Source organism: Anomalospiza imberbis, chromosome 1, assembly GCF_031753505.1.
Source record: "Anomalospiza imberbis isolate Cuckoo-Finch-1a 21T00152 chromosome 1, ASM3175350v1, whole genome shotgun sequence".
NCBI classification, from domain to species: domain Eukaryota; kingdom Metazoa; phylum Chordata; class Aves; order Passeriformes; family Viduidae; genus Anomalospiza; species Anomalospiza imberbis.
In genome coordinates, this window is record NC_089681.1 from 113,308,985 (window position 1) to 113,333,346 (window position 24,362).

The following is a 24,362-nucleotide window of genomic DNA, read 5'->3' on the forward strand; positions in this document are numbered from 1 at the left end:
AGATGGCAGTGCTGGCTTGAATGACAACAAATGCCACCCCTCTGCACCAGGACACAGGAGTCACATATCATTGACATCTAGGAGCCCACCTACGCTTTTAACAGATTAGGGTTAGAGACACATAAAATTAGAATGATTTTGTACTAAAAGGCCACTGCCAAGAAAGACTGACTCTTGTGTTTCAAACACTCACTTGTAGCACCCAGTTGGTGCTTCAACAATATGGCCCAGCTAAACAGGTGTGTTCCTATTGCAAATACAGATTTTGTCAAGGAGGAGAGAGACCAAGTGATTAAACCAACAAAAATTTACAGATTATTTTGGAAATTATCTGGGACTTCACTTTTTGTATTTTAAACCTATGATTTTAATTGACAATCACCCTTTCAAGTTCCCTTCAGCCCCAGTTTGGATGTATAACACAATTTTTGCTAAAGAAAGTTATCACCAATGGCTTCCATGTGACTGAAACCAGTGCAGAAGCACACAATTATATTTATGAGTAAAAGCTGTGTAATTGGGCATCTTGCAGTAAGAAAGCTCACTCATGCAGGTACCCATACACTGCTTAGCAAAAACGCAGCAGGACCTGATTTCCAGAGGTCCCTTCCAACTCCTACCATTCTGTGAGGTATCTCAATGCCCTTTGTCAGGCAAACAATGACTGGTTGCTTGACAGAATAATTTCAGTAATTTTTTTCAAATTATCAATAACAAAACCAGTAACTATCATCAGTGGAAAACAAACCTTTAGCATTAAGTAGCTTATATAATACATATAATAATGTCACAAATATATATATTTATAATATGTTTCAGTAAAGGAAAGGAAAACAAGTAGAACATAAATGAAGACATAATAATGTCTGTCCTTTTGAAATGCATTAGAGTTCATGCAGTACGATACCTCCACAGATTAGGCAGATGGCACTAAGAAGACCTGTTTCTGTATCGTCCATTTCCAAAGGCAGGAGCTGGTTGGCAAATGTGAACACGAGATCAGTCAGCGGGCCAAATCCGGCGTTGTGCATCTGAGTTCGGTTTAGGGTAAGGCCATCTGAAAAGGTCATGGTGTCTTGTTCTGGTGTGTATCTTGTGCAAATTCTAAGGATCTGTGGAAAAAAAAGAAAAATGGAATCTGAAGAATTTAATCGATGAGAGGTTTGCTGCATTTTCTCGCTGCAGCAAATGACTGTGGAACTTTAGTACTTGGCCACATCAGAACAATCTGGAAAAAAACTCCAGTTTAGAACTGCAGTTCTAGCCACACAAAAACTCTCAGGTACAACACAAATATACTCTATTGACTATGTGTATTCCTTGTAACACAAACCTAAGGACAGAAATTTCCCCCTAGTTATGAAATAATCAAAACTTTGGAGCAACTCTCACCACTTAGGTCACCAACATTACAGTGATAACCACAAAAACAGTTCTTTCATTAGTCTGCCATCCACATTTAACTATAAAATGTGATCTGATGAACTCCTGATCTGATCCAAAAAGATCCTAAGAGCATCTCACCTCTTTGAACAAAGGCATATCTCACTGCTTTTGGGATTGCTTTTGCACAGCAGCACTTCCCTCAGTTGTAACTTTGACAAGGACAATGTTGGTCTGTGGAAGCTTGTGGGAGTGAGTGTGGACAGCTGTGAGCTGCTGAAGAGGAGCTGAAGAGGCAGAATTTTGGGCTGCCTTCCCCTCTTCTGCAAGGGCAGACAGGCAAACACTGCTATGGGGACAAAGCCCTCCATCTCCCCAGCAGCTGCAGGTAGGGTTTCATTGGAGCACTGCTCGCCTTGTCAGCCTGGGAGCTCACACTCAGCGGAATATCAAACTTTGCACCTCCAAACAGCAGCACACATGACTACTGGCAGCCTGGCCAGTGGTCTGAGGAGTTGGCCCAGCTTTTCTTCTTTTCTGGTGGTTGTTACTTCTGTCTGTTGTAACACCAAACCTCCTCACCAGCCAGTTGGCTCCCAGCCTTCCTGCAGGCTCTGGCGCTTCCCCCTGCGGAGCCCCAGCGGTGGCAGACCCTGCCTGCCTGGTGCAAAGCTGCTGACAGTGTCGCTCATTCCCGTGCACGCCCAGGCAGTGTTGGCTTTGGCAAGTTCGCTTGTATGCCGACAGCCACCCAGTGCTGACCCCAGATGAAAGAGCCTTCGAGGGGTGGATGGGGATTCACACCTCTAACTGGACACGGAGGAATGCAAAACACATGAATAAAACACCGAGGATGCTCTACATTTTGTTAGTAAATGCCTCTGGGGTAAGGGCAGCGTCAAGAGCGCTGTCACAGCAGAGGTGGCAGCACGGCCAGAGAGGGAGCGTGTGCGTGAACGCTTCCGCCTCTCAGAGCACCCGCAGGACGTGTGCCGTGATTCATGGCACAGGATCATCTGTGCAGCTGCAATTAATGAACACGGCTATAAGGACCAAATAAAAGAGGCGTCCATCATGTTGACATATTTCTGTTATATATATCAGTGCTTAATGTTTAAAATAATCTGAGGTGGGAGAGGGCTTATGCCGAAACTAAACTGAACTGAAACCCTGCCGACGTCAGGCTGATTAGCGGAGCTAAGACTACAGCTGTGTTTTTTCAGGGCTTGACTGTATTTATTTCCCATCCTACTTGGTTTTAAAGATACAACAAAAGAGATTTACATGAATATAAGAGAGCACTGGGAGAATTTAATTACTCCTATAGCTTCTGAGGCTCTGAGTCAGCGGCCCCAGCACATGGCAGCTGACCAGTCTGGGCTTGGTTCTCCCACTTTCATCTTTGCCTGGCAACACTGCTCCAAATAAACAGGGAGGAGAATGAGGAGAACACAGTCTGTAAGATACCTACAGGGAAGCTATTATTTCTCTTCTTCAGTTCCTTGGTAAGAGACTTAATAGGGTCTATTTCTGCAGATGGATCTTCAACTATTTTCTGTCTCAGCAATAATCTTATCTCACATTCTGGGTATACATTGAAGCAGTGAAACTTTGTGTGGTTGGACAGGCCTGTGTGGTATTGTTGCCTTACCCCTGAATTAGAGTAACTTGTTGAAATTACTTAAATCAATGACCAAGAGAGTCACAAACACACAGCACATTACTTCCTCAGTGACCACAAATTTCCCATAATATATGCCATCTTAAAAGACTACTAGGTTTTATGTAGTAGCTAATGTATTGTTCAGGATCATTAGAAAAAATTAACATTATAAAGCACAGCACCCTATAAGTAAGAGGCAGCATCTTTACCGCATTTGGAACTGCCATTAACCACTGGCCATGCTCTTCCCTGAAGTTCACAGCGGGTTGCTCTTTGAAATCATTAAAAGACTGTATAGAAATGAGAAGAAACCTGGAGAATACCTGGTGTTCAAGAAAACAAAGGTTCCAAAGCTACATATTTACTGTGACACCCAAAAGCTGCTTGGTTCACTTTTCTAATGGCATGCAAGAGGAACTAGAGTGCAGCTCTTCTCACCTGAGGTCTGCACAGACAGTAGCTGCCTTCCTGTAAGGGTGCATGGCTGAAGAAGATCAGGTATCCAACTTCGGGAGGAACAAGGCTCTGTACTTCTTACCTGGTATTGCTATTCCCTTAGCTCAGCCAGGGAGAAGGGCAGCCCCTTTGACTCCAGTGCTATTTCAATTGGTAAGCCTTAGCAAGGAGAGTTCCTCCCTCCACAGCCTCAGGACTCCCTTCCCAACAAATCAGCAGAGCAGGATTGGGAGCTTAATTGGACAATGCTGTGGTGTATTCCCCAGGCTGCCTGCAGCTTCCCTGGCAGCTGCCCAAGCAGGGCTGGCAGATATGGATCCCCCAGATCCTGCCTCAGAGGGTAGGTCTGGACACCAGCTGCCACAGAGATCCCTGCCCAGAGGGACTGGGGTGCCCTGGAGTGATCTTCCCAACAGCCCAGAGGCTGAACACACACCTGCCACCACACACCAGGCTGCTGGCTCCCTCGCAGCAAAGCTCCCTGTGCTTGTTCCCCAGTGCCACAAACCCCACTGTGTTTGGGGGTGCATGATAGGAGTGCTCAGCAAAGAGACCCCCAGGGCTAAAACAGAGGAAGAACTTCCAGGCTGGATCCTCATTTGGAACAAATTTGGGTGAGGTTACTCAGCCTCAAGCCAGCCCCTGAAAGGGGCATGCACAGAAAGGGACCTGCAGGGGCCCTGCAACATTTATAATTAAAACAAAGTCATGTAGGATTGAGCTAGTTCCAGGCTTCAGCAGCAAGGAGGACAGGTTTTCATTGAAGGCAGCCTTCATGCCTTTGAACCCCAAGTGCTGCACCAGCCGTCAACTGGAGGAGCCTGCAGCGGCTCCGCTGGGCACTGGCACAGCTGAAGATCAACTATGTGTTCTCAGCAATGCACTTAACTTGACTGTAGCAATCAGGTCTCAGGTTTCCTCTGCATTCCTTTGACATTATCCCACAACACGCTGTTATTAAACTCCAAGACAGATCATTTGAAATGGTGTTTTTCTTTTTTTTTTTCCTTTTTTTTTTTTTTTTTTTTAATTTCTGTCCTTCATCAGGATCTGTGAAACGCCATGGATATTGCTGATTGTTGCTAAACCATTCTTGGGCAAATTTCCAGTGTCAAAGTAAAGCTGATTTCAAGCTCATATTCACTGAGGAACATATGGGAAACATCAGCACTTCAAAATAAGAAATCACGGTATCTTTCTCCATTTTAAACTGAACTCCCAATGTCCTCAATGTTGTTTAGATTTTGCAACCAAGCCAAGTATTTTAGTTGTCACTCTGCTCTTAAATGCCACTTGCAGCCATAAATAAAGTTTTCCCTTATTATTAAAGGGCCCTTTGTTTTAAGGAATATTTATATATTAAAGCATTAGGGATTCTTACGAGCCCGTCATAAAGTGCAAAGCAAAAACCCTAGCAGAGGCACAAAACCAGAGTCAGCTAGAAAGTTGCATTTATGACATTGTTGCTGCCACAGAATTGTTACTCATTTTAAACAGATTAGGTAGGGCAAGATGGGCCTATTTTTTAAGAAATCCTGTTGTTAGACACTAGCTGCCTCAGCTGGCTGGGCCAGTTCCTTGAGAGGAGAAACCCGGGTAGGTGACTCTGAAGCAATGATGCCTCATGGCGCTGCCAAACCCCATCAGCACAGCTTGTCCTGCACACACAAAATCCTGCCTGGCATTAAGGCACAGGGGCTTACAACAGAAAGCAAAAATGACATAATTAAGGATTAGCATTCAATGACTTCTCAGGTTTTTATCCATTGGATTTAAGATATACTGGACTCTGGATTCTTTCCACGTTTGTCTTGCCAGAACTCAGCGAGGCTGGGGGTGCTTGGCTGCTGCTGGGCCAGTGTACCAGCAGACAGAAGCACTCACTTTTACAAGGGTTATTGACTGAATTTTAGTAATATTCATCCTTAAAACTTTTGGCACCAGACATGATATAAATTCCACGATCTTCATTTGGCGCCTCAAGCTGCCTCAGGAAGCTTGATGTTTTTTCCCTTCCAGAGTTATCGTTTGTTTGTACATAAAACAATTCTTTGGCCCATACCCATCGGAGTTTACTGAGCTCCTGGCACCATTTCCTTTGTCAGCCTGTTTAAGAGGGGCTTAAGCATCCACAGCCACAGGAACCAATTGAGCAGAGACCTTGGCAGGGTTTGTGGATGCTTAAGACTCTCCACAGGAAGGGCAGGCGTGCAGTGAAGGGGTCCTGCTGGCAGGGAAGCCTGGCCACCCTACCTGGGAGCCCTGTGTTGCTCCTCCCACGTGCTGCAGCTCTGGGAACACATCCAGGGCATGGCAGAGCAGCAGGATCATGAGGCCACACTACTGAGGCTCATGGCCCTGCTCAGCAGAGCTCACACAGCAGCCACTGGGTCCTTGGTGCAGCAGGAGGGGCAACAGTGTTTGCTCTGCATCTCAAGGCACAACAAAATGAAACACTCATAACTAGGACAACTGGCTTGTTGAGGGGGGGTGGAACATGTGCTATTAAAACTGCTCCAGTACTGATGTTCAGCTTAAATAAAGATAGAGAGCGGCACTGCAATTCCGATTATGTGCAGGTGATGCTGGTTTAATGGCTACAGCATTTCACAGGCGGTGCGCACACTACGCATTTCTGTGTCATGGTAATTATCCCATTTTCTTTTTAAGCAGCACATAAAATAGTCACATAAAGTTTGTGTAAATGTCACACAGGAAAGTTAAGACTATTAGCTGTGCCATATCTGTTCCTGGGTTTGGAAAAGCCTCAGCTCCTCCCAGCTGCACGCTCCTATGGTGCTTGCTATGCCCTGCTTGCTCGGATATGTCACCTTCTCTGACTTTGTGAAAAATAAAAACAGAATTAGCAGGTGATCTGGAATGACAGGCCTCAATGAAGTTTATAAATAGAGCTTGAAGGTTGCCAATGGCCACAAAGTAAAAGTGGTGAATCGTATTAAAGAATCAACTTTTCTATCCATTAATTAGTTGAAATAAAGTCACCATTTACCACCTGCTTCATTCTCTTTTTCTAATCTGGCAACTAGGCTTTTATTTACTCACTTTAATGAAGGTGCATTTATCGAGGCACTTCAGATAAAACCCCTACCAAAAAGGGCCCCCCTCAATTTTTGAGCCAGTGCTGGCAATGGCAGCACTGAATGGAGCTGCTGCAGGGACCCTGTGCAACAGGGGCTGTGCACGCTCCCAGGGCAAGCTGCCACTGCCCACCCCAACAAGGAGCATCAGGAGCTCGCAGGATTACAGAATTAGGGTATTTGTTATCCAGCAGCTATGGAGTCAGGGCATGGCACAAACAAACAGGGTGGCAGTTTAAGGGCTGAAGTTTTAGGGTAGAAGGTTCGGATGAGCAGGTTCTTGCCATATCCTGGCTCCTCCCCACCCTTTTTGTGTAGTTTCTGTATTAACTATTTGTTATGGGTTACAGCAGCACGGCACAAAGCAGTTCCCATCCCCTGCTGCTGGCAGAACACACTCGAGGCAACGCTGCAGGTTTTTGATCACCATCTGCCTCTCGTGTAAGGGGAATGTAACAGAATCTGATCAGGACAGAGCTGGTGATGACAGGCGTGCAATCGGTAACGAATGGCCCTGCCCCACGGAGGGACACTCTCAGTAACAATGAGATGGCTGAGTCTGAATGGGTGCCCGGATTAAGGGAACAACAAGAGGTGACTCTCAAGTATGGCAGGGCAACCTCAACCTTCCCTTTTTCTATAGGCCAAAGAATGATACCCCTTCCCCTCTCCTACCCCTCTTCCTCCTTCATCAATGTCCTCTTGATGCGATTCTTCCAAACAGCTTTTGACAAAACAAGAGGAAAAGGTCACAGCAGTTAACGTCCTCCTCAACATGATCCTGTTTGAAGCAATGCACTTTTAGAAATTCCAAGATTAATTACTTCAACTTCAGCTTCCCTAGTTTAAACTCTTGTGTCATGACAAAAAATATATCTACAGTAGCCATCTTACAAGATGCTTCTAGACTGGCCAGGCTTGGCTCAATGAGGACCTGAAGGTTTGTGTTCAGAATGAAACATTTAAAATATGTTTACATTGAACATACTGTTTTACTGCAAGTTATTACTAAAACCAGTAATACAAAGCATATTTGCCACTAAAAGCCTGAAGACCTCTAAGGTCTTGATAAAGAAATGCTGAGATCCCAGAGGGCTCCTCTGAAGGTCAGCATGACAGAAACAACTGGAGACAAAGGGAGGGAAGACAGCTTTGCCTTGACCTAGTGGCAAAGGTCTGGGGAAAAACTCCCAGCCCATCTGCACAGTTCCACCCTGCAGGTTGTATATTTGCCTGCTTAAAATTAAATTACATTTAGCCAAAACCTGTACTGAGCTTTACATCGGCTACTTCCACAGATACCTGCAGCACTGGAGAAAGCAGGGGGATGAGTGCCAGAGGTTTGCATCTGACAGGTTCCAGGAACACCAGCTTCCCCTCTAAAACCTTAAAAACACAAATTCTGAAGACTTGTGTCTTATTCCTTAAATTCCCTCATGACCATAGGTACAGCACATCCCTAAACCATTACACAGTAGACTGTCTCTCTAGGTATCCTTTATGCACAAGATTATGCAGAGGGAGGAGGAAGGATGAAGGAGGAAGGAAGGAGAAACAGGTCTCTCTTCAGTGTTAACAGTAAAGAAATTTTTCCGAAGTTACACATGCCACAATACTAAAATGTGTTTTACTGAAACCCACAAAGTGTAAGGACTTCTTTTGAGAAGCATGCTCATCCTCCAAAACACAGCTCTGTAGGTGTGCTGGAGTAATCTTCTGACCACACCAGACTACCCAGTAAGTTCAATTTTACAACAATAAGGTCAGGGCCATATTTCACCCCCCTCTTCCTGTCAACTACAGTAAAAACAAGAATAGAAAACACATTAGTAGGAGAACAATGATGTTAAAAATACATACCAGTATATCCAGGCAGGCTGCTTTCAGTAGAGTTATTTGGTCTGCAATGGTCAAACTAGTAAAGCCTGGCAATCGCTTTGCAAATTCCACTATTTTAATAATGCACTTTGTTGCAAGTTCACTGAATTTGTCCCAAAGCCCAAGGTCCAGTCGAACCCGATGATCTGCGCTGGAGTTCTGGAAAGACAGACAGAAGGCACCATAAATCAACAACGTCCCTTTCAGCAAACGGTTTTCAAGGGAAGGAAACAACAACCACGTTTTCCTTCCAGAAGCACTTTCTATTAACATTCCAGGCATTTTCTGCAGCTTGCTGTTGGGATGATGCTGGTTTTAAACTTGGATTAATCGCCTGAAAATTCCTTGGATACTTCTCTGTTACTTATGATTGCAGAGGCCATCTGTACAAGGAATACAAATGAACTTAAACATTTCCAAATGCCACCCTCATTATTCTTCCTTGCCATTATATAATAAGTGCATTGAGAAAGACAATTTACAGTTGTACCCCAGAAAATATAAATGAACAGTGGAACAAGAATATTGGGTCCTCCTCTGGAAAAAGCAGCACAATATTTGGAACGCAGTTTCACATACTTAAGGTCTTAGAAAATTGGTTCTGCTTAATTTCTCTGCTCTGTGGCTCTGCCACAGCTTTCTGAAGCTACAGTGTCTCATGACTTACAGAGCATTTATTTACATGATATTAAGGAAAATCCCATGTGCCTTGATGAATGCTACATGCTCATTTGATGGTGCATCCAACATACACTCCCACTGCTGGAATTGTAACAAGGACATTCTGGTGGCATCTTTCAGGGAATGTTTATATTCACCTACCTCACAGTCTCCATCATTTTCTAGAGTGCACAGGAAACCTGTGTTAAGTTTGTGATCAAACTCACATTTGCATACATTTGGAACAACCACTTAACCCTTGAAAAAGCTGAACATGTCAGACAAGAACAGTCTGACTCAAAATCTGCTGTGACCCATTTGTTGCCAGCCCACCAACACTGGGTGCCAGGAGAAGACTTGGTAAGTCCATTCCAATCAACCCAGCACTCCAGTAGAGTGACAAGAAACAGGTAATGACAGAGCTCTGAAATACCCAAATCTCCTCTCCTTCTGCCCTCACATGCAGTGTATTGTCAGCATTTGATCCAATGCTATTTAGGATGCAGCCAGTGTGATGGTGACCTCCAACCCCCTATTTCATAAGCCACCAAGTTCAGTGTGCATTACAGCTGCCTTCAGCATGTGGGTGATCTCTTCACTGCAGGAGAAATTTAACCTATAAAAACATGCTCAAGCAATGGCTTTCTCCCCAGCTGCAGAGGAAGCCCACGTGATCAGCTGCCTCAGTCTCAGCTGGTTGAAGTTAAAATGTTAAATTAACTTTAAAATTAAAGTTAAATGAGCAGAGTCGCAACCTAAAAGTCTAACAGACATGGCAGATTAAATAGCCATCAAAAAGCATTCAAATTACAAAGATCACACTTCCTTGGAGGAAACATTTCCAGTGAGCCTGCCACCACCACTGCTGATGGTGAGGACATCCACCTCTTAGAAAACCAGTGAAGCTATTATCTTGTCAGCTTTCTTTGGTTCACAGGAAGGACACAGGGCTGGAAGAGATTGGTGAGGCAATGTGGAGTGAGCTCAGCTTGGCTGTGATGCTCTGGACCCCATCCTGGCGCTGCCTTCACAAGACACCACCACTACTATCACGGGAAAGTCCTGACAGGTCCCCAGGGCACCACCAGCCTGACATTCACCCTCACTTGGAACAGCATGGAGATTTGAGCCAGGAATATTTACATTAGGCCCTAATTGCAAAAAATAAACAATGACTGTGCTGAACAGTCCAAAGGAGCATGCGCGCTCTTTCCTGCTACTTCTCTCTTCAGGGGATAATTAATTCATTTCTTCATTTCTATTTGAATTTTTATTCTGGGAGTTTCCTCTATTTTCTTTTGGGTTTTTTTTTTTTAATGACAAAAGAAAATGTCTTTATTATGCTAAACCTAAAGAACTGCCTTCAAAATGGTCCAAAACTAATGAGTTAACAGTGATTGTAATGCCCTTCGATACATTTCTTTTGGCTACTGGAGTATGCATCCTTCAAATTTATTTTATTTCATCCTCAAGGACCTTGGTGAAATACAGTACATTGGAGGAAAAATAAGATCAAGATGTGCAGTCATTCAGGCTGTAATTAAATTTAATAGGCAGTTTATCCAGTTCATAGAAAGATGGCATAGCAGAGCGCTACACAAAGCAGAGCCTAAAGCAGGAAATCATTTTACAATAGGGTATCCATCTGGAAAAAAAGACGTTGCATGAAACCAGCAAGTGTGAACGAAATCTTCATCAGTATCATATGAGGTTACTTTATCATGCTGCAGTGCTAGCAACAGGAAGTTTGACGCATCTTCTATTAGGAGTAATGCATGACCGTCGTAACAAATGTAAATCTAACTCTCTATTATGCAAACTGAAGAGAAGGAGCAGTTAATAAAATACAAAATAACCAGGTGTTTTATTATGCCAGGTGCCAGATCCCTCAGCATTGAAGCTAATGTGGTTTACACATTATCCTTGAGATGCTACAAATGGAAAGAGTTTTAACATTCTATCTGTTAATGAATGTCAACACAAGGGTCACAGGAAGAGGAGCTGGATTTTTAGCAGCATTTCTCAGTATTGAAAAACCAAAACTGACTCAGTATCAATGTATAGGTTGAACAATAAAACATGGAGTTAAAAAAATGCACAAGAGAAACAAAAACTCTGATTAAATTTGCCTGGAGATCTCCTCCATCCATGCTGTGAAAAAGATGCAGACGCTATGACTTTTCCTGAATATTTTACTGAAGCGGGTTTTTGGGCGTCTTTTCCAGGAGCAGTCTCACATGTTTTTCAGGCCCATGCACCAGCGCACATATGGTGGAACAATACTGTAATACACCCTAGTGGCATCTTTATCAGTGGAAAAGCCCAACCTTGCTATGAAATCCAATTAAACAGCCATTTTTGCCGCATAAATTGATCCCATTTTTTCCATCATTTTTGTTTTTTCATTGCAGGCTGCTCTATCTCCACATTAACAATATGGGATGAGGTACTCATAGAAACATACACAGCAGCAGAATCCCTACTGTCTTTAAAATCCACTTTACACAGGAAACAAGGCTCACAGGGGCACTCTGCCCTAATCAGGAACACTCGCGATGCCCTCTTTAGTAAAAGCAGCAATGCACTGCAGCTCCAGTGAGTTCATGGAGGACCACGGCACATGTCCCTGCTCAGTCCCAGTATCAGGAGATACACACATCATATATATATATATATATATATATATACATATATATACGCACACACACACACATATATGTATATATATTCCTCTGCAATGGCACAGAACAATAGCTGTGTAACTTCTAAGGCCAGCACTTAAAAAGAACAAAATGCTGCCAAGATGTGGAACCTCTTCACTTCCAGCTAGCCAAGAGCAACCCAGGAGAATCTGTAGCAAGAGTCTGCAGAGCCAAAATTGTTTTCTGTTTTGTCCTCCCTTTATCACAAGGCTGGATGTAACACAGCTGTAGACTTACAAATAACAGCACTCTCAAGGGACAAGCAGTATAGTTATACTCAATTATACTATAAAGTATGACATCTCCAGAGAAATTACTCAGGCACTCTCTCTTACCTGGATGACAGTAATAAAACAGATCTGTTTATGATAGACTTTTGGAATCCATTACATTTAAACAGCTTGCTGATTCTCATCATTGGTAGAACTGTACTTGTCACTGCCCACCAAATGCAACTGTTAAGTCAAATGACCCAGGGGATTTAATGCAAGTGCTATTCTCCCATTATTTTAAGTAGACTTCTATTAACTATGCAAAGCATGGGGCCACTTTGTCTTTTTAAAGAGCAGATGGATATAAAAAAGTAATTGAAAATGCTTCTCCAAAACCATTTTTAACAGGTAAAAACACAAAATGGAGGGGGGGAAAAATCACCATGTAACCTTTCCCTCTGGGAAATGCAGGTTGCAGTACTCAAGAGTGAGAGGAGCCAGATACACAAGCCAAATGCCTGAACAGATTTTTATTTTTACTCTATCTCTGTAAGGTCTTTTTTACTTTACACGCCTATAATTTTTTGCTTTGTTTAGCAACAAACAGAATCTTATTTTGAAACAGTCTGAATGATCATGTAAACACACTCGAGGGCTGCTCTTGCAGAACAGTTTCTGCCATCCACCATCCCCTGTCAGTACACAAATGCAAGGCTCACAAAATTCAACGGAATCCACATTGGTTAGAAACACTCACTTCTCACCTCTCACTTAGAGAATTACATTAAAAACTCTAACGTTACAAAAGCAATCTGTGTGCTCTGTAGTGTGAGCACGCCATGCTTCACAACTGAAAGCATGCAGAACCAGGCATAAAAGCAGGAGTGGGGGCAATCTTCTACATGTACTAGATTGTTACTATCAAAAAAAAAAAGCAGAGTGGCATAGGCTTTTAGCCTAGGGACTCCCCTTGGACTCAGCACTTAGAAAAAGGGCTCTGTGCTCTTTTGTTTTTTGATTTCTGGTCTCTGCTTCAAGTGTCTCAGATTGTGGTTAGAGCCCTGCCATTCGATCAGCAGCTGGGGGCAGTGTCCAGGCACCAGAGCTGTGCTCCTGTGACCAGCACACACAGCTTCCACATCTCAGATCCTCTTGTATCCTCAGTGCTGCAGAAAGGATTATTCCCTGCCCCATGGCTGGCAGGCGGCTGGAGGGGAAGATGACCCTTACTCCAGCCCCAGCATTACTCTGTCCTTCCCACGTGAGCTCTTAACACTGAAGTCCTACATAAAATGTCGAAGAGGCTGCCAGGCCTTACCTAGATGAGAGATTTAAACACTCTGCATTTCACACACAGACTATGAAAATGCAGCAAGAAGACAGTATTTAGCATCACTGCTATTAGTTCTGATGCAGCGTTTGAAGGAAGCTGCATCACTCTTAAAGATTCAAGGTAAGCCAAAAAGAACTCTTTCAGTATAATTTTGTTATACAAAGCAGGAGGGAGCTGAGCTCCATGCAGCCGTTCACTGCTTTGGAATTCCAACAGAGCAATGCTAAAAACAAGAAATCTCCTGCCCCAGGCTGTTCCATCAGGCTTGAGATATGAACAACCAATATCCAGCCTCAGAAAGGGTGTGGTCAAATCATGGCTACTTGTGTTCCACAGACAAACCAGATTAATCTGCTCATTACTGAGATCCAGGTGCTCTCAATAAGGGCTCTGAAATTCCAACAGGGACATAAACTCGCTGTGGGGTTCAGACAGAACCTAAGCACGAAGGCATCAGCAGTGGGTGTGCTATGCAACAAGACCCTCTCCAATTTCATCCACTTGTATCATTTCAAGAGCTAAAAGATTAATGATACTTCAGCATCCAGTACCTAATGCAAGCGTAGAGGTGCCAAGGTTTATCTTTCAACCCTTGAGGATCTTTGGCAATTACCAGGATGCAGTACAGTACCATCCCACAACCTGCAGTACACTCTGCTAACTCCCAGGTAACGTGGAAATATGTACTAATATATTCCTGCTGGGAAGGACCAGAGAAACATGGGGAGGACAGGCTCCTTCCCCAGTACTAACCAGTTTACATGAGGCTCAGATTTAAATGTGAAAAGTGCTTGTGAAAATACTTTCAGCAACAAGAAAAACGTGCCTTTTACTAAAATCACACATGTACTTGCTTTTTGTGCCCTTAAATATCAAGTCTTACACTAAGACCTCAGTTTTGAGCCTTGCACTTTGTTTTGTGAATAGATTATTAAGCTGTAAGAAAGCACCCTGACTGCTAAAACAGTGAATATTGATGGCACACAGGGATTTGCCTATGCCACTCTGAGAAATGTAATGTTTGTTTCAATATCAGAAAATTTACTGAAACCAGAGAGCAATCCAGTGACATTAAGTATTTCACCTGGCCTCTGAGGATTAGTCCCAGATCTTCATCTGGGGCTGGAGGGCAAGAACCATGGGGGCAGCTGACTCCTTGCCCCAGCCATGTCACTCCTAAACTCCTGCTCTCAGCAGTGAGAGCACATGCTTGACTACCTCAGGATGTTTTGCACATCCCTCTGAAACAGTTGGTGCTGCTGCAACCAACAGCAAGCCCAGAGCCAGTAGTCATTTCTCTACTGATAAGGCTCTAAACATTACCTAACAGTTATTTTTCACAATGTCTTTTATTACTGGATTTGCAAACTTGACATTGAATTTTCTTTAATCAATTAATATCACTGATTTTCCCTGTATTTAGCAACATATATATGTATAAAAGAAAAATTATTTCCCTGACTCAACTCTGGAGAAATTCCCATAATACTGAGCTTCTTGATGAGGGGGCTGATTTTTCATTTCTAAAAGCAGCAGAAGTTTTTGCTGTTTTGGGATCTTTTGGTAGACTGGGAAAGGAGCTGAACTCAGTGATCCTTGTGGGTCCCTTCCAACTCAGGATATTCTACAATTCTAGGAATAAACTGCAAATGAGTATTCTGGAAACTGTTTTACTTAAACATTTCATATTTTCCTTGACCTTGGTAGCTTTGGGACTATCACCAGTAATCCAGCAGCATTTAAGAACTCCCTACACCTGCAAAGTTGTAATCCGCTGATGCACGAGCAGAGATCACGTCTTTGGAAGCCAACACATTTCTAATGAATGATGGAATGTAACTGACTCATGGTCTCGGAGCTGGTCGTTTGGCTGGATTAATCCTCCAGGAGTCTCTTGTGATACTGCTAAGTAGCGCTCACATCTAAGTGCAATTTCTCTCCCTGGCAGGCAGCCTTTGCACACACACTTCTGTTTTTTCCTGGCTTAGGAGGTGCAAAGAGTGAATCTACTGCTCCATCTATTTAAAATGTCCAGAGCCTCCAAAACTCACATCATCCAGGCATATCCAGAACGCTTTGTGCCTCAAGCCATACTCCACACTCACCGTAGTGTATTTTCCCAGCTGGCAGAGGGAGGGGAAGGTTTCCTGGTGAGCTTTTCGGATCTTCTCAGTGAGATCATCTAACTCTGCTGTCATTTCATAGTTTTCTGTGGACTCTTGCTTTGAAGGTTCCTTCTTCTTTTTGTTCCTGTCATTTCTGACAGCTGTAAGAAAAGCAGAGATACAGATCACATGGGGTTAATCGGATCGACCTATGTTGCTTTTGCTGCTCTATTTCAAATCACTGTAAAATGCTGTTATTTTAAACACACATTATTTTAGTTGAATATAAAAATGTTATATGCACAGAGGACACTAATTCCAGCTTACTATTTTAAAAATAATTTAAGAACTAAATGTAGTGAGCAGTGATTAAACCAAACTTCCACAGGGGTGTGTTGTGGGTGTGTCATCACAATCCCATAGTATCTGCCTTCCAGGAAAGTCAACTGCAACTTCATATGCACAGTGTCTTAGTAACTTTGTGAGGTGGGATTTTTTTACTGTAGAACTACAGTTGTGCATGGTGGACAGTGAAGCCCTCTGCAGTGAAGGACTGCATCCTCTATTTTATTGGATGTGAACACTAAAAAAAGACAGCAACTGTCTTTCTTCTTAAGTACCTCAGCATGGAAGATAACAAAGCCCCATACTAATACAAACTTCACAAAACAGAAGTTATTTAGAAGGAAAGTTAAATGTGAAAACAGTAAACAAAAGAAGATGAAACACGTTAAACTCAAGTTCTGAAGATCAAAGGAGAAGCACAAACACTTGAAAGAGAAAAAATGGCAGTGAAGCTATCTAAAGTTGCTTGCCATCTGCTTCTGCGCTCAGATCAGCCTTCTACCTTCCCCTGGCCGTGGGGGATTACTGGAAATATGCATTGTGCTCACTCATGCTGTAATTGATTTCCTACATATTTGTGTTTTGAAATAAAATATGACAGCTGCTCCATCACCATGCTGCTCTTTGTTCTTTTAATGAAAATAGCTTAATTTTACAAAACGTGCCCAGGAGATAAGTCCATGTCCGCAGTATTGCCAGTAATTGTGAATTTTATCAAGTCTTGCTGTTAGCTAAAGCTAACGTCTTAAGTGTAACCAGATGCATAAGGCTTTACAACAAAGCCAAGCAAAATCTATCCCTCTCCCCAAAGACTCCATGTCAATATTAAACACCCTGAAGACTAAATCTTACTGGATAAGTAAAACCATCTTAACATTGTTAGTATTCAAAACCTCACGATATTTAAAACAAGGCCCTAAACTCGGAGGGTGCAGCTGGTGGGTTTGGCATATGTGAGCATGGCCAGGGATTTTGGATGGCCGAAGACTTGCTGATTCTTATTTGTACTGTCCTGCCCCAGAAAGTGCATCTAGGGAGGGAAGCACAAAGCCACCTCCATGCCAGCTCTTTTTCCCTGTGGGTTCCCCAGGCCCATTTCCTTATCTTCTGTGGTTGCTTCCTACATGCCATTAAACCACAATAATCATAAAGAGCAGAAAAAATAGTGGGCTGGGAAAGCATCAGAGTCAGAGGCATCTACAGAAATAACATACTGTGTGTAATAGAAAACAAGGAGTAGAGATGTGGAGAACATTGTTTCTCCATCACAAGGCCATTAGGCACATAGTCCATGCAATGTACGGCTCTGGTCTTCTCACTAATGGTCTGAATTTGCAACTGAGAGAATTCTAACGCCAGTCATTCACATTTTGAACATGAATTTGACTTAACTGTGTGACAGACCCTCACTGAAGTCAGTCATGTGCTTGGCTGGATCAGGGCTGGGATGCTGAGCACCCCACTGGATTAAAACCTAACCCTGAACACCATCACTTTTGGTGTTTGAAGAACACACACTCAAAGGAGACTAGCAAGAGCGGACCAGAAAGGTTATTCCTTGCAAAGGTACAATGCTACTAGTGTAGTCAAGTTTAGGGGGATGGTTCCCCCCACTTCCTCTTACAAGTTTTCCCTTCAAGCAAATGCTCTGATTTGTTTGCTGGACCCCAGGGCAGAGCACCATGTTTTGCACTGAAAAAACATCCAGGACCCAGAGATATGTCTCTAGTGCAGCAAACTGCCGCTGCACTTCAGAAACAAATCCTAATCACTGCTGTACTTGGAAGAGAAAAGAGTTCCTTAGAAAATTCTGTAAACTCCTACACAACCACAAAGAGCAATAAAACTTCATCGCAAAGCTCCACTTACTTATAGCTCTACAAGCTGATTGACAAATTTGCCAAGCAGGCGGCCTCAACAACTACTTCCCTCAACAGTTTTGAACTCCTCGTGGAAGATGAACGCATTATTCAGGCCAGGCTTCGAAGCAGATGCCAAGGGTTCTCAGAGATCAGGAGATAACTCTGGCAGGAACCCTGCCATGCTTCTTTGCTACTCCAGCACTGCTCCTTCTGCAGTGTACCTGAAGTCCCTTTCCCTCCAAAGGCCACCGGAGGGACAGCTGCTGATCAGTCCTCATCACCAAATTGGCCCAGGTCTGTCCTCTTGGTGCAAATCAGAGGGTGGAAAGGGGAGAAGTAACACAGCCTGAAAACTAGGGACATTTTTTTTCCTCATTAACTTTCTTATATGATTCTGATAGCTTTTAAAATAATGAAAATCCAGAATAATATATATCTTCTTACTTTATTCATTAAGACTGCATCAGATATGTCAGTGTTTCCATATTCCCTGTAAGATAATGGATTAAAGTGTTGACGTATAACACCCAAGCTCCAAAAATATAAAGCATTTCAATAACACCAAACTATTGGGCAGATTTAAATACAGTTATAAATCAACATAAAAAAAAAAAAAAAAAGAGAGAGAGAGAGAGACAGAAAGTCCTTAAGACGACACTATGTTTAAAAGAGTTAAATAAAAACATAAACACACGCACACACATTTACGCAGTAAATTTAAAAACCATCACTGCTCTGGGAACAGGAACTGTCACACTGCATGTGGGAAGGGTTTTGGACTACAGCTTATGCTTATATTACATAAATCACACCTTTTGGTATCTTGATCTTTACATGCATATGATCACATCAATCCCTGATGCAATTCCACTGCCTTTTAATGATGATACGCCAGTGATGAATCTGTGTCACAGTTAATGCTGCCATAGAAAACTCAGGTTATGAATTTCATTACTTGTGCACTAAATTCTGACTTGATGGCTGCACTAATTAGAAGCTCCCAACAGGGGACAGTATGGAAGCTCTCTTGCCCTATGAGAACTCTCAGAAGTTAAAGAACAATAAATAAGGTGGTAATGTGGGGAAGGAGAATGAAAAAAAGGTGTATCTTGATACGTGAGGAAGCCAGGTCTTGGCGCGTCTCAGAAGGCTGAGTGACACACGCCCACACCTGTGCACGTCTGCTTCAATCTATCTTGCTGTGACAGCTTCCCTGTCCCCTTGACACACACGCCAGGACTTGCACTTCCACACCCAGAAAGCTCCAGGCAGCCACAGCAGGATTCACAAGCTGGCAAAGACACTTTCTGTGGCCTTAGGAACTAGCCCCTACCTTCAGATGTTCAGCCTCCTCCCTGATGGTAGAGGGGCAGAACATCACCCCTTGCCCTGTTCAGTCTGCTCTCCTCACCCCAGGTTTGCCATTGCTTTTTCCTTAGCCTCAGACACACCTTCCCTCTTCTGCTCAAAGTGACGGACAGGGCACAAAAGTTGCATGAGGGTCAGATGCATTCTTCAAGGAAAGCAGGGCCTGCTGTAGATGGAAGTAAGTATAGAGAAGACACAAACAGCTTCTCTTGGAGAACCCCAGTGCTCTCATTTAGTAACCATGCAGCAATTCTCCTGCCTGAGTGGGGTCATTTCAAGCACGTCCTAATGCAGGGAATTTTCCAGTCTTAAACACAAACCCCTCAGGTCCACCAAACTTAGCCACTGTTTGGCTAAGGATAAGCTGGGATCCAGCCCATGAGATTTAGACAGTTTCTAGACAAACAGGAAAAATCATGGAATAGTGAATATTTGTACATCCATTTGTCAAAGGTGGCACAAACATGTCCAAGGGAGAAGAACTTGCCACTCACAATGCAATTTTTCCTACTACTTGCACAACCCGCGCTTCCCCAGATATCCAGAAGATACACAGACAGCTCCTTTCATGTATTAAAATGATTAATCAGCTATAAATTCATGATTTGAAATGCTATCACTGCAGTTTTGCCTCTTGGAGATCCCCGTGACCTTTGAAGAGCTCTGTGTAATAGTTAGCTGGTTTTGTTCCTGTAGCAACAACTACTAGCGCTTCCAGTCAGTTCGCATTCCTGTAAAACCACACTTCTCTTGTCCCCAAATATTTTGGAAGTTACTTGTTAAGCTAACAAACCTCAAAAGCACCATAAAGCACACAGAGCAAGTCAGTAATTGCACAGTGCTGGGCACAAGGTCGGTCTGCAAAATGACTCCTTTTGTTTGTAAAACCCAGTGAGAAGAGAAGTGAGAGGTGAACTGAGGTAGGAACGCTGCAGACCTGCCAGTTCTCCCTTCTGGGCAGAGGCTCACTGTCCTGCCTGCCCTCCTGCTCCTTGGGAAGCCACCTGTCCTGTCTGAACACCAGGGAGCCTGGGCAGGCCGATGGTGCCACATGTGGCTGTGGGGCCAAACCCCAGCACTGCAGCTGGGAAATCCAGAAGCACACCAAGCTGTTTGTTACGGTGGAAACCCTAACACAGGAGCACAGCTACTCCACGCTCCTGCTTCTCCAACTCCAGTGGCAGCTGCTAAAAAAATTCTAATTATGGCATAAGTTAGCAGCTGTGGCCAATTTCAGTTAAATATTTCAGTCAAATAAGCAAAATGCTTACCTACTGCCAATGCCAACTGTGCTCCATCAGGTTCGATGCCCAACATATACCACAGATTACTCTTCAACAAACTGTGCTAAATGGTATGGCATGGCAGTCCATAAGGATGTCTTTCCCAACAGTCACCTTGGAAAATCTCAAACCAAGGGAGCCTTAGCAACTCTGCTGCTGCTGCTGAATTAGGCTGTCTGACCCCATGGTCAAAAGCAACACCCAGTTGCACATCCCAGGCAGATTCCAGGCCTGAGAACTGGTGGAAGAAAGCACAAAGATGAGGGAACTCAAGCAGTTTGAGTTTCCCATCTCCAAGACATGGAAAGGAACAAAACAATCATCTCAGAAGCAGCAAAATCAAACTTGACAAACTGACGAGCCATCAATTCAGGACAGTGAGACTCCTGTTCACATTAACAGCAGCGCAATTGCAAGCCAAACACACTAAAATATGCAGAATGCCAGGTAGTTATAAATAGATTGGTTTCCTAGGTTGTGATTTCCAGATGAAATAATGTTTTCTTTCAGGCAAAACAGCCCAGTCTTAAAAAAAAGCCAGGAAACTATTTTAAAACAAATTTCCATGCCAAAACTTGGCTTTGACATATGGAGAATGATTGGAGACAAAGCCCATTTCAAACACAAAACTCTCACTGCTAATGGACAAAGCAAATAACAAGTACACAGTTGTGTAAGGGGCTTACAAAACCAAAACACATCGAAACCTGCATATTTTGTAGCTGATTCTGAGAAATCAACCATGTCAGCTGTTGGATAACAATCGCCAGAAGAAAACATCTCAGATTAAGTGAGATAGTATCTCTCTACAGACACATATCAAAATTAACAGGGAGCACAGAGAAACAATCATGGAAGACATTTCATAAACACCTGGCACGCTATCATTTTTCCCCAGGCACAGAGCAAGCACATCCATTACAGAATTCGAGCCCGCCCAGGGTTTCCTATTGAGAAATAACATTCAGCTATGGCAAACCCACCCCAGCCAACGCACCAAGAACCTCAGTTCAGCCACAGGGGAACACACCACAGATCCAGAAGACATCGTCCTGTCGCCTGCCTTCACGTACACTGGCCCTTCCAGCCACTCCTGGTATTTTTTTTTTTTTTTAGCATTTTTTTTCTTTTTTTGAGGAAGGTAAATTTGAACTCTGCCTTGCAGCTTTGTATTATTCATTACATAATTGCTATGTTTTATTAGAAATATGATCTATTATAACCTTGAATATGGTAACTTAAATGACATTGAAAATTAGATTATTCTGATTATTAGAGAAGTGAGAAAGGTACTAAACATTTGTAAGGCTGATAATCAATCAGTGTATCTATGTGAGTGCAATAAAAATCAATCAGGAGCTAGTGCATTTAAATCTAATTTTTTAAGCATGACATTTTCTCCTGAGTTTCTTTTTTAAATGTCACCCTCTTCTACAACACTGATTGATTCTATCCCCAGGGATAGTTAACTCCAACTGTTTTATTCATTGCACTGAGCTCTTGTATCCAGTCTTTTCTAAATATCAATTTAATGACAACAATAATATTTTTTTTATCAAAATGTGAAATTCAGAAATAGTCATTCAAAACAGCAAGAAGCACGACAGTACCTTTAAACTGCTACAAATACCAGGGACCTTTTAACTAGCAAGCAGTGTACTTAACACAGGAAATGGTGGGATTTTGTGTCCCTCCCATCTTCTTTTTCCTCCCATAAAAGAGAAGGCCAAGGATTTGCTTGTTTAAAACATAATTCATTTAGAAACGTTTCAGTAGTGAACAATGAATCAATGGCTATAGGGAGCCCATGAGTAATTACCTATGCCTTCAAAATAACCTTATTAGGCTATTGTAAGTATAGGGGAGACCTTTGATACCTATAGCCTAAGGGCCTCTATTTTTCCATTCATGCACAGGGGATTTATATGGTTAGATCCTGACGAAAGCAACACATCTCCCATTTATGAGTGAGGATAACTGCAGGGTTAATATATCAGAGCTGAGTTATAAGAACAGGTTTCATTATATGAATGAATGATACAAATGGATGCTCTACAGCTTTATTTTACTGGCCTGAAACTTCACCTGTGGTTTCAAGGATTCTCATCAGTCTGAACAATTTCATTTTAGATGTGAAATCTGGCACCTGCTGTTGTCACATCCCTGAAATATTAGTAAGTGGAATGAACAAAAAAAAAAAGGAATTTCTAGTATTTTAAAAAAACCCAATACCATCTGAAATCAGATGTAGGACCAAAACTGAAAAGCCAATGTAAAACAACAGGCTGAGAAAAATACCCCTTGAAACTAGCTGAAAGGTAGGCCTTTGGTATTCTTTTACCTATTTATTTTAACTTATTATTTATATTATTGCACTGTCTTTAAAAAAAATACTGTTAATTTCTTTTTTTTTTTTTTTTAATTTTAAGGCATACAGAAGAAAAAGCAGCAGCTGTCATACTTGGGATACCTAGAACTGCCAATCCAAGACCCAAAACCACTGCTGAAGGAAATCAAATGGTTCTACAGGCACATTTGTCTTGAATGTTGCAGAACGACAAGACAAAAAAAGAACCCCAAACCAAACAAACAAACACCAAAAACCAAACAAACCACCCCCCCTCAAAAAAAAAAAAAATCCACCAAAATCCCATACGCTGTTTCAAGTGTATGTGTATACCAACTAATGCCTACCTTTATATTTACTATAGTATTTCAGGAGTGGTTCAAGTTCTGCAGAACATGCCAAACAGAGTACCAACTGCCCAAAGAATAAAAATTAGGACTCTAGAAGAACACATGGAATACCCCCCACACTCCCCAAACAGGTCTTAAGAAAAAATGAGAAACGAAGAAGTTGCAAAAACAAAGACAGTAAACAAAAGGGAAAAAAAAAAGCCAGAATAAAATGTGTTTTGCAGCACATGGATGTGGTCAGGTATAGGATGAGCAGAAGCTGAGTCAGAAGCAGGACAGACAGGGCACAGCACCTGTACCTACCAGGAGTTGAACTGAAAGCAAGACTCCTTGGTCTCCCTTACCATCTCCCTACATACTGCAATCAAAGTAGGTGGAGAGATGGGATTATACATTAAATGATGAACTGTTTAAATAGCATTTGCCCTGTGATTTCCATTTTCAAAGTGCTTTAATATCATCAACTAATTGCCAGTGTGAAATAGGATAATCCACATGCTCTAAGCAGCTGATGCTTAAAGAGCTATTGAAGGTTGTTAGCATTAACAATTGCAGGCAGAATAAATCACTAATATTTCCTGTGAAGACTCACCAACATATCTGCAATGGAAATAGCCTAGCCATACTCATTGACTCAGACAAAATTTACTCACTGGTATGTTTCCACCTGTATTTCACATAGACATCACCTCAAGTTACTTAATATAGCCAGAAATTCCCATATGTGAGATGGAGTATCTCTGCATGCAGGTCTTGCAATGTCCCTTTGCATCTTGTGCAGCTGTTAAATTAAACTACACACGCGTCATTCCTCTCTAGTTATGCCCCATCTCTCTCAGTATTCTGCATGAAATCCGTCACTTTCTTGCTCTCAACATAAAACCTATGATTTTTATTAAGATCTACCATGCCACTTGCAACAGGTTTGCAAGTAATTGCATCACTCTGTGGGTATTGCCAGTCTTTCCCTCCCCTGCACAGTGCAGGAATGGGAAGGAGCTTTGGGAATCAATCACTCCATCTGGGGAGGTTTCCTAAATTTACAGGGCTTCTGCAGGTAACCCGCTGAGCAGTGCCAGCCTGTGGCAGAATCCCCATGAAACTAAAACCCTCAGGGAAGCAAAGTGTTGTGCTTACTATCTACTGTTCTGGCTGCTAAGATCCCAGTGTATTTACTAGTAACTTCTGTGGCAGTCTAGTTAAAATTCTGCATGCAGCTGGTTAAACCAAAATACTCTGGGGAAATGGAGGACAGCTTTTCTGGAATTTCAGTGTCTTAACACATTAGCTAAAAATACACAAGACCACAAACACAAA

At 42.6% G+C, this 24,362-nt stretch overlaps 1 protein-coding gene across 13 annotated transcripts in view; it reads right to left on the reverse strand.

The window, feature by feature from the left end:
- The window catches only part of RARB (retinoic acid receptor beta), a 320,444-nt gene that overhangs the window by 5,101 nt on the left and 290,981 nt on the right, over window positions 1–24,362 (reverse strand). For all 13 annotated transcript variants that reach the window (XM_068206791.1, XM_068206747.1, XM_068206803.1 and 10 more), the window contains 3 exons: window positions 15,491–15,651; window positions 8,461–8,637; window positions 908–1,112 (listed from right to left, as the gene is read on the reverse strand). In XM_068206791.1, the coding sequence (XP_068062892.1) occupies window positions 908–1,112; window positions 8,461–8,637; window positions 15,491–15,651 (543 nt within the window). The remainder of the gene's footprint in view (window positions 1–907; window positions 1,113–8,460; window positions 8,638–15,490; window positions 15,652–24,362) is intronic.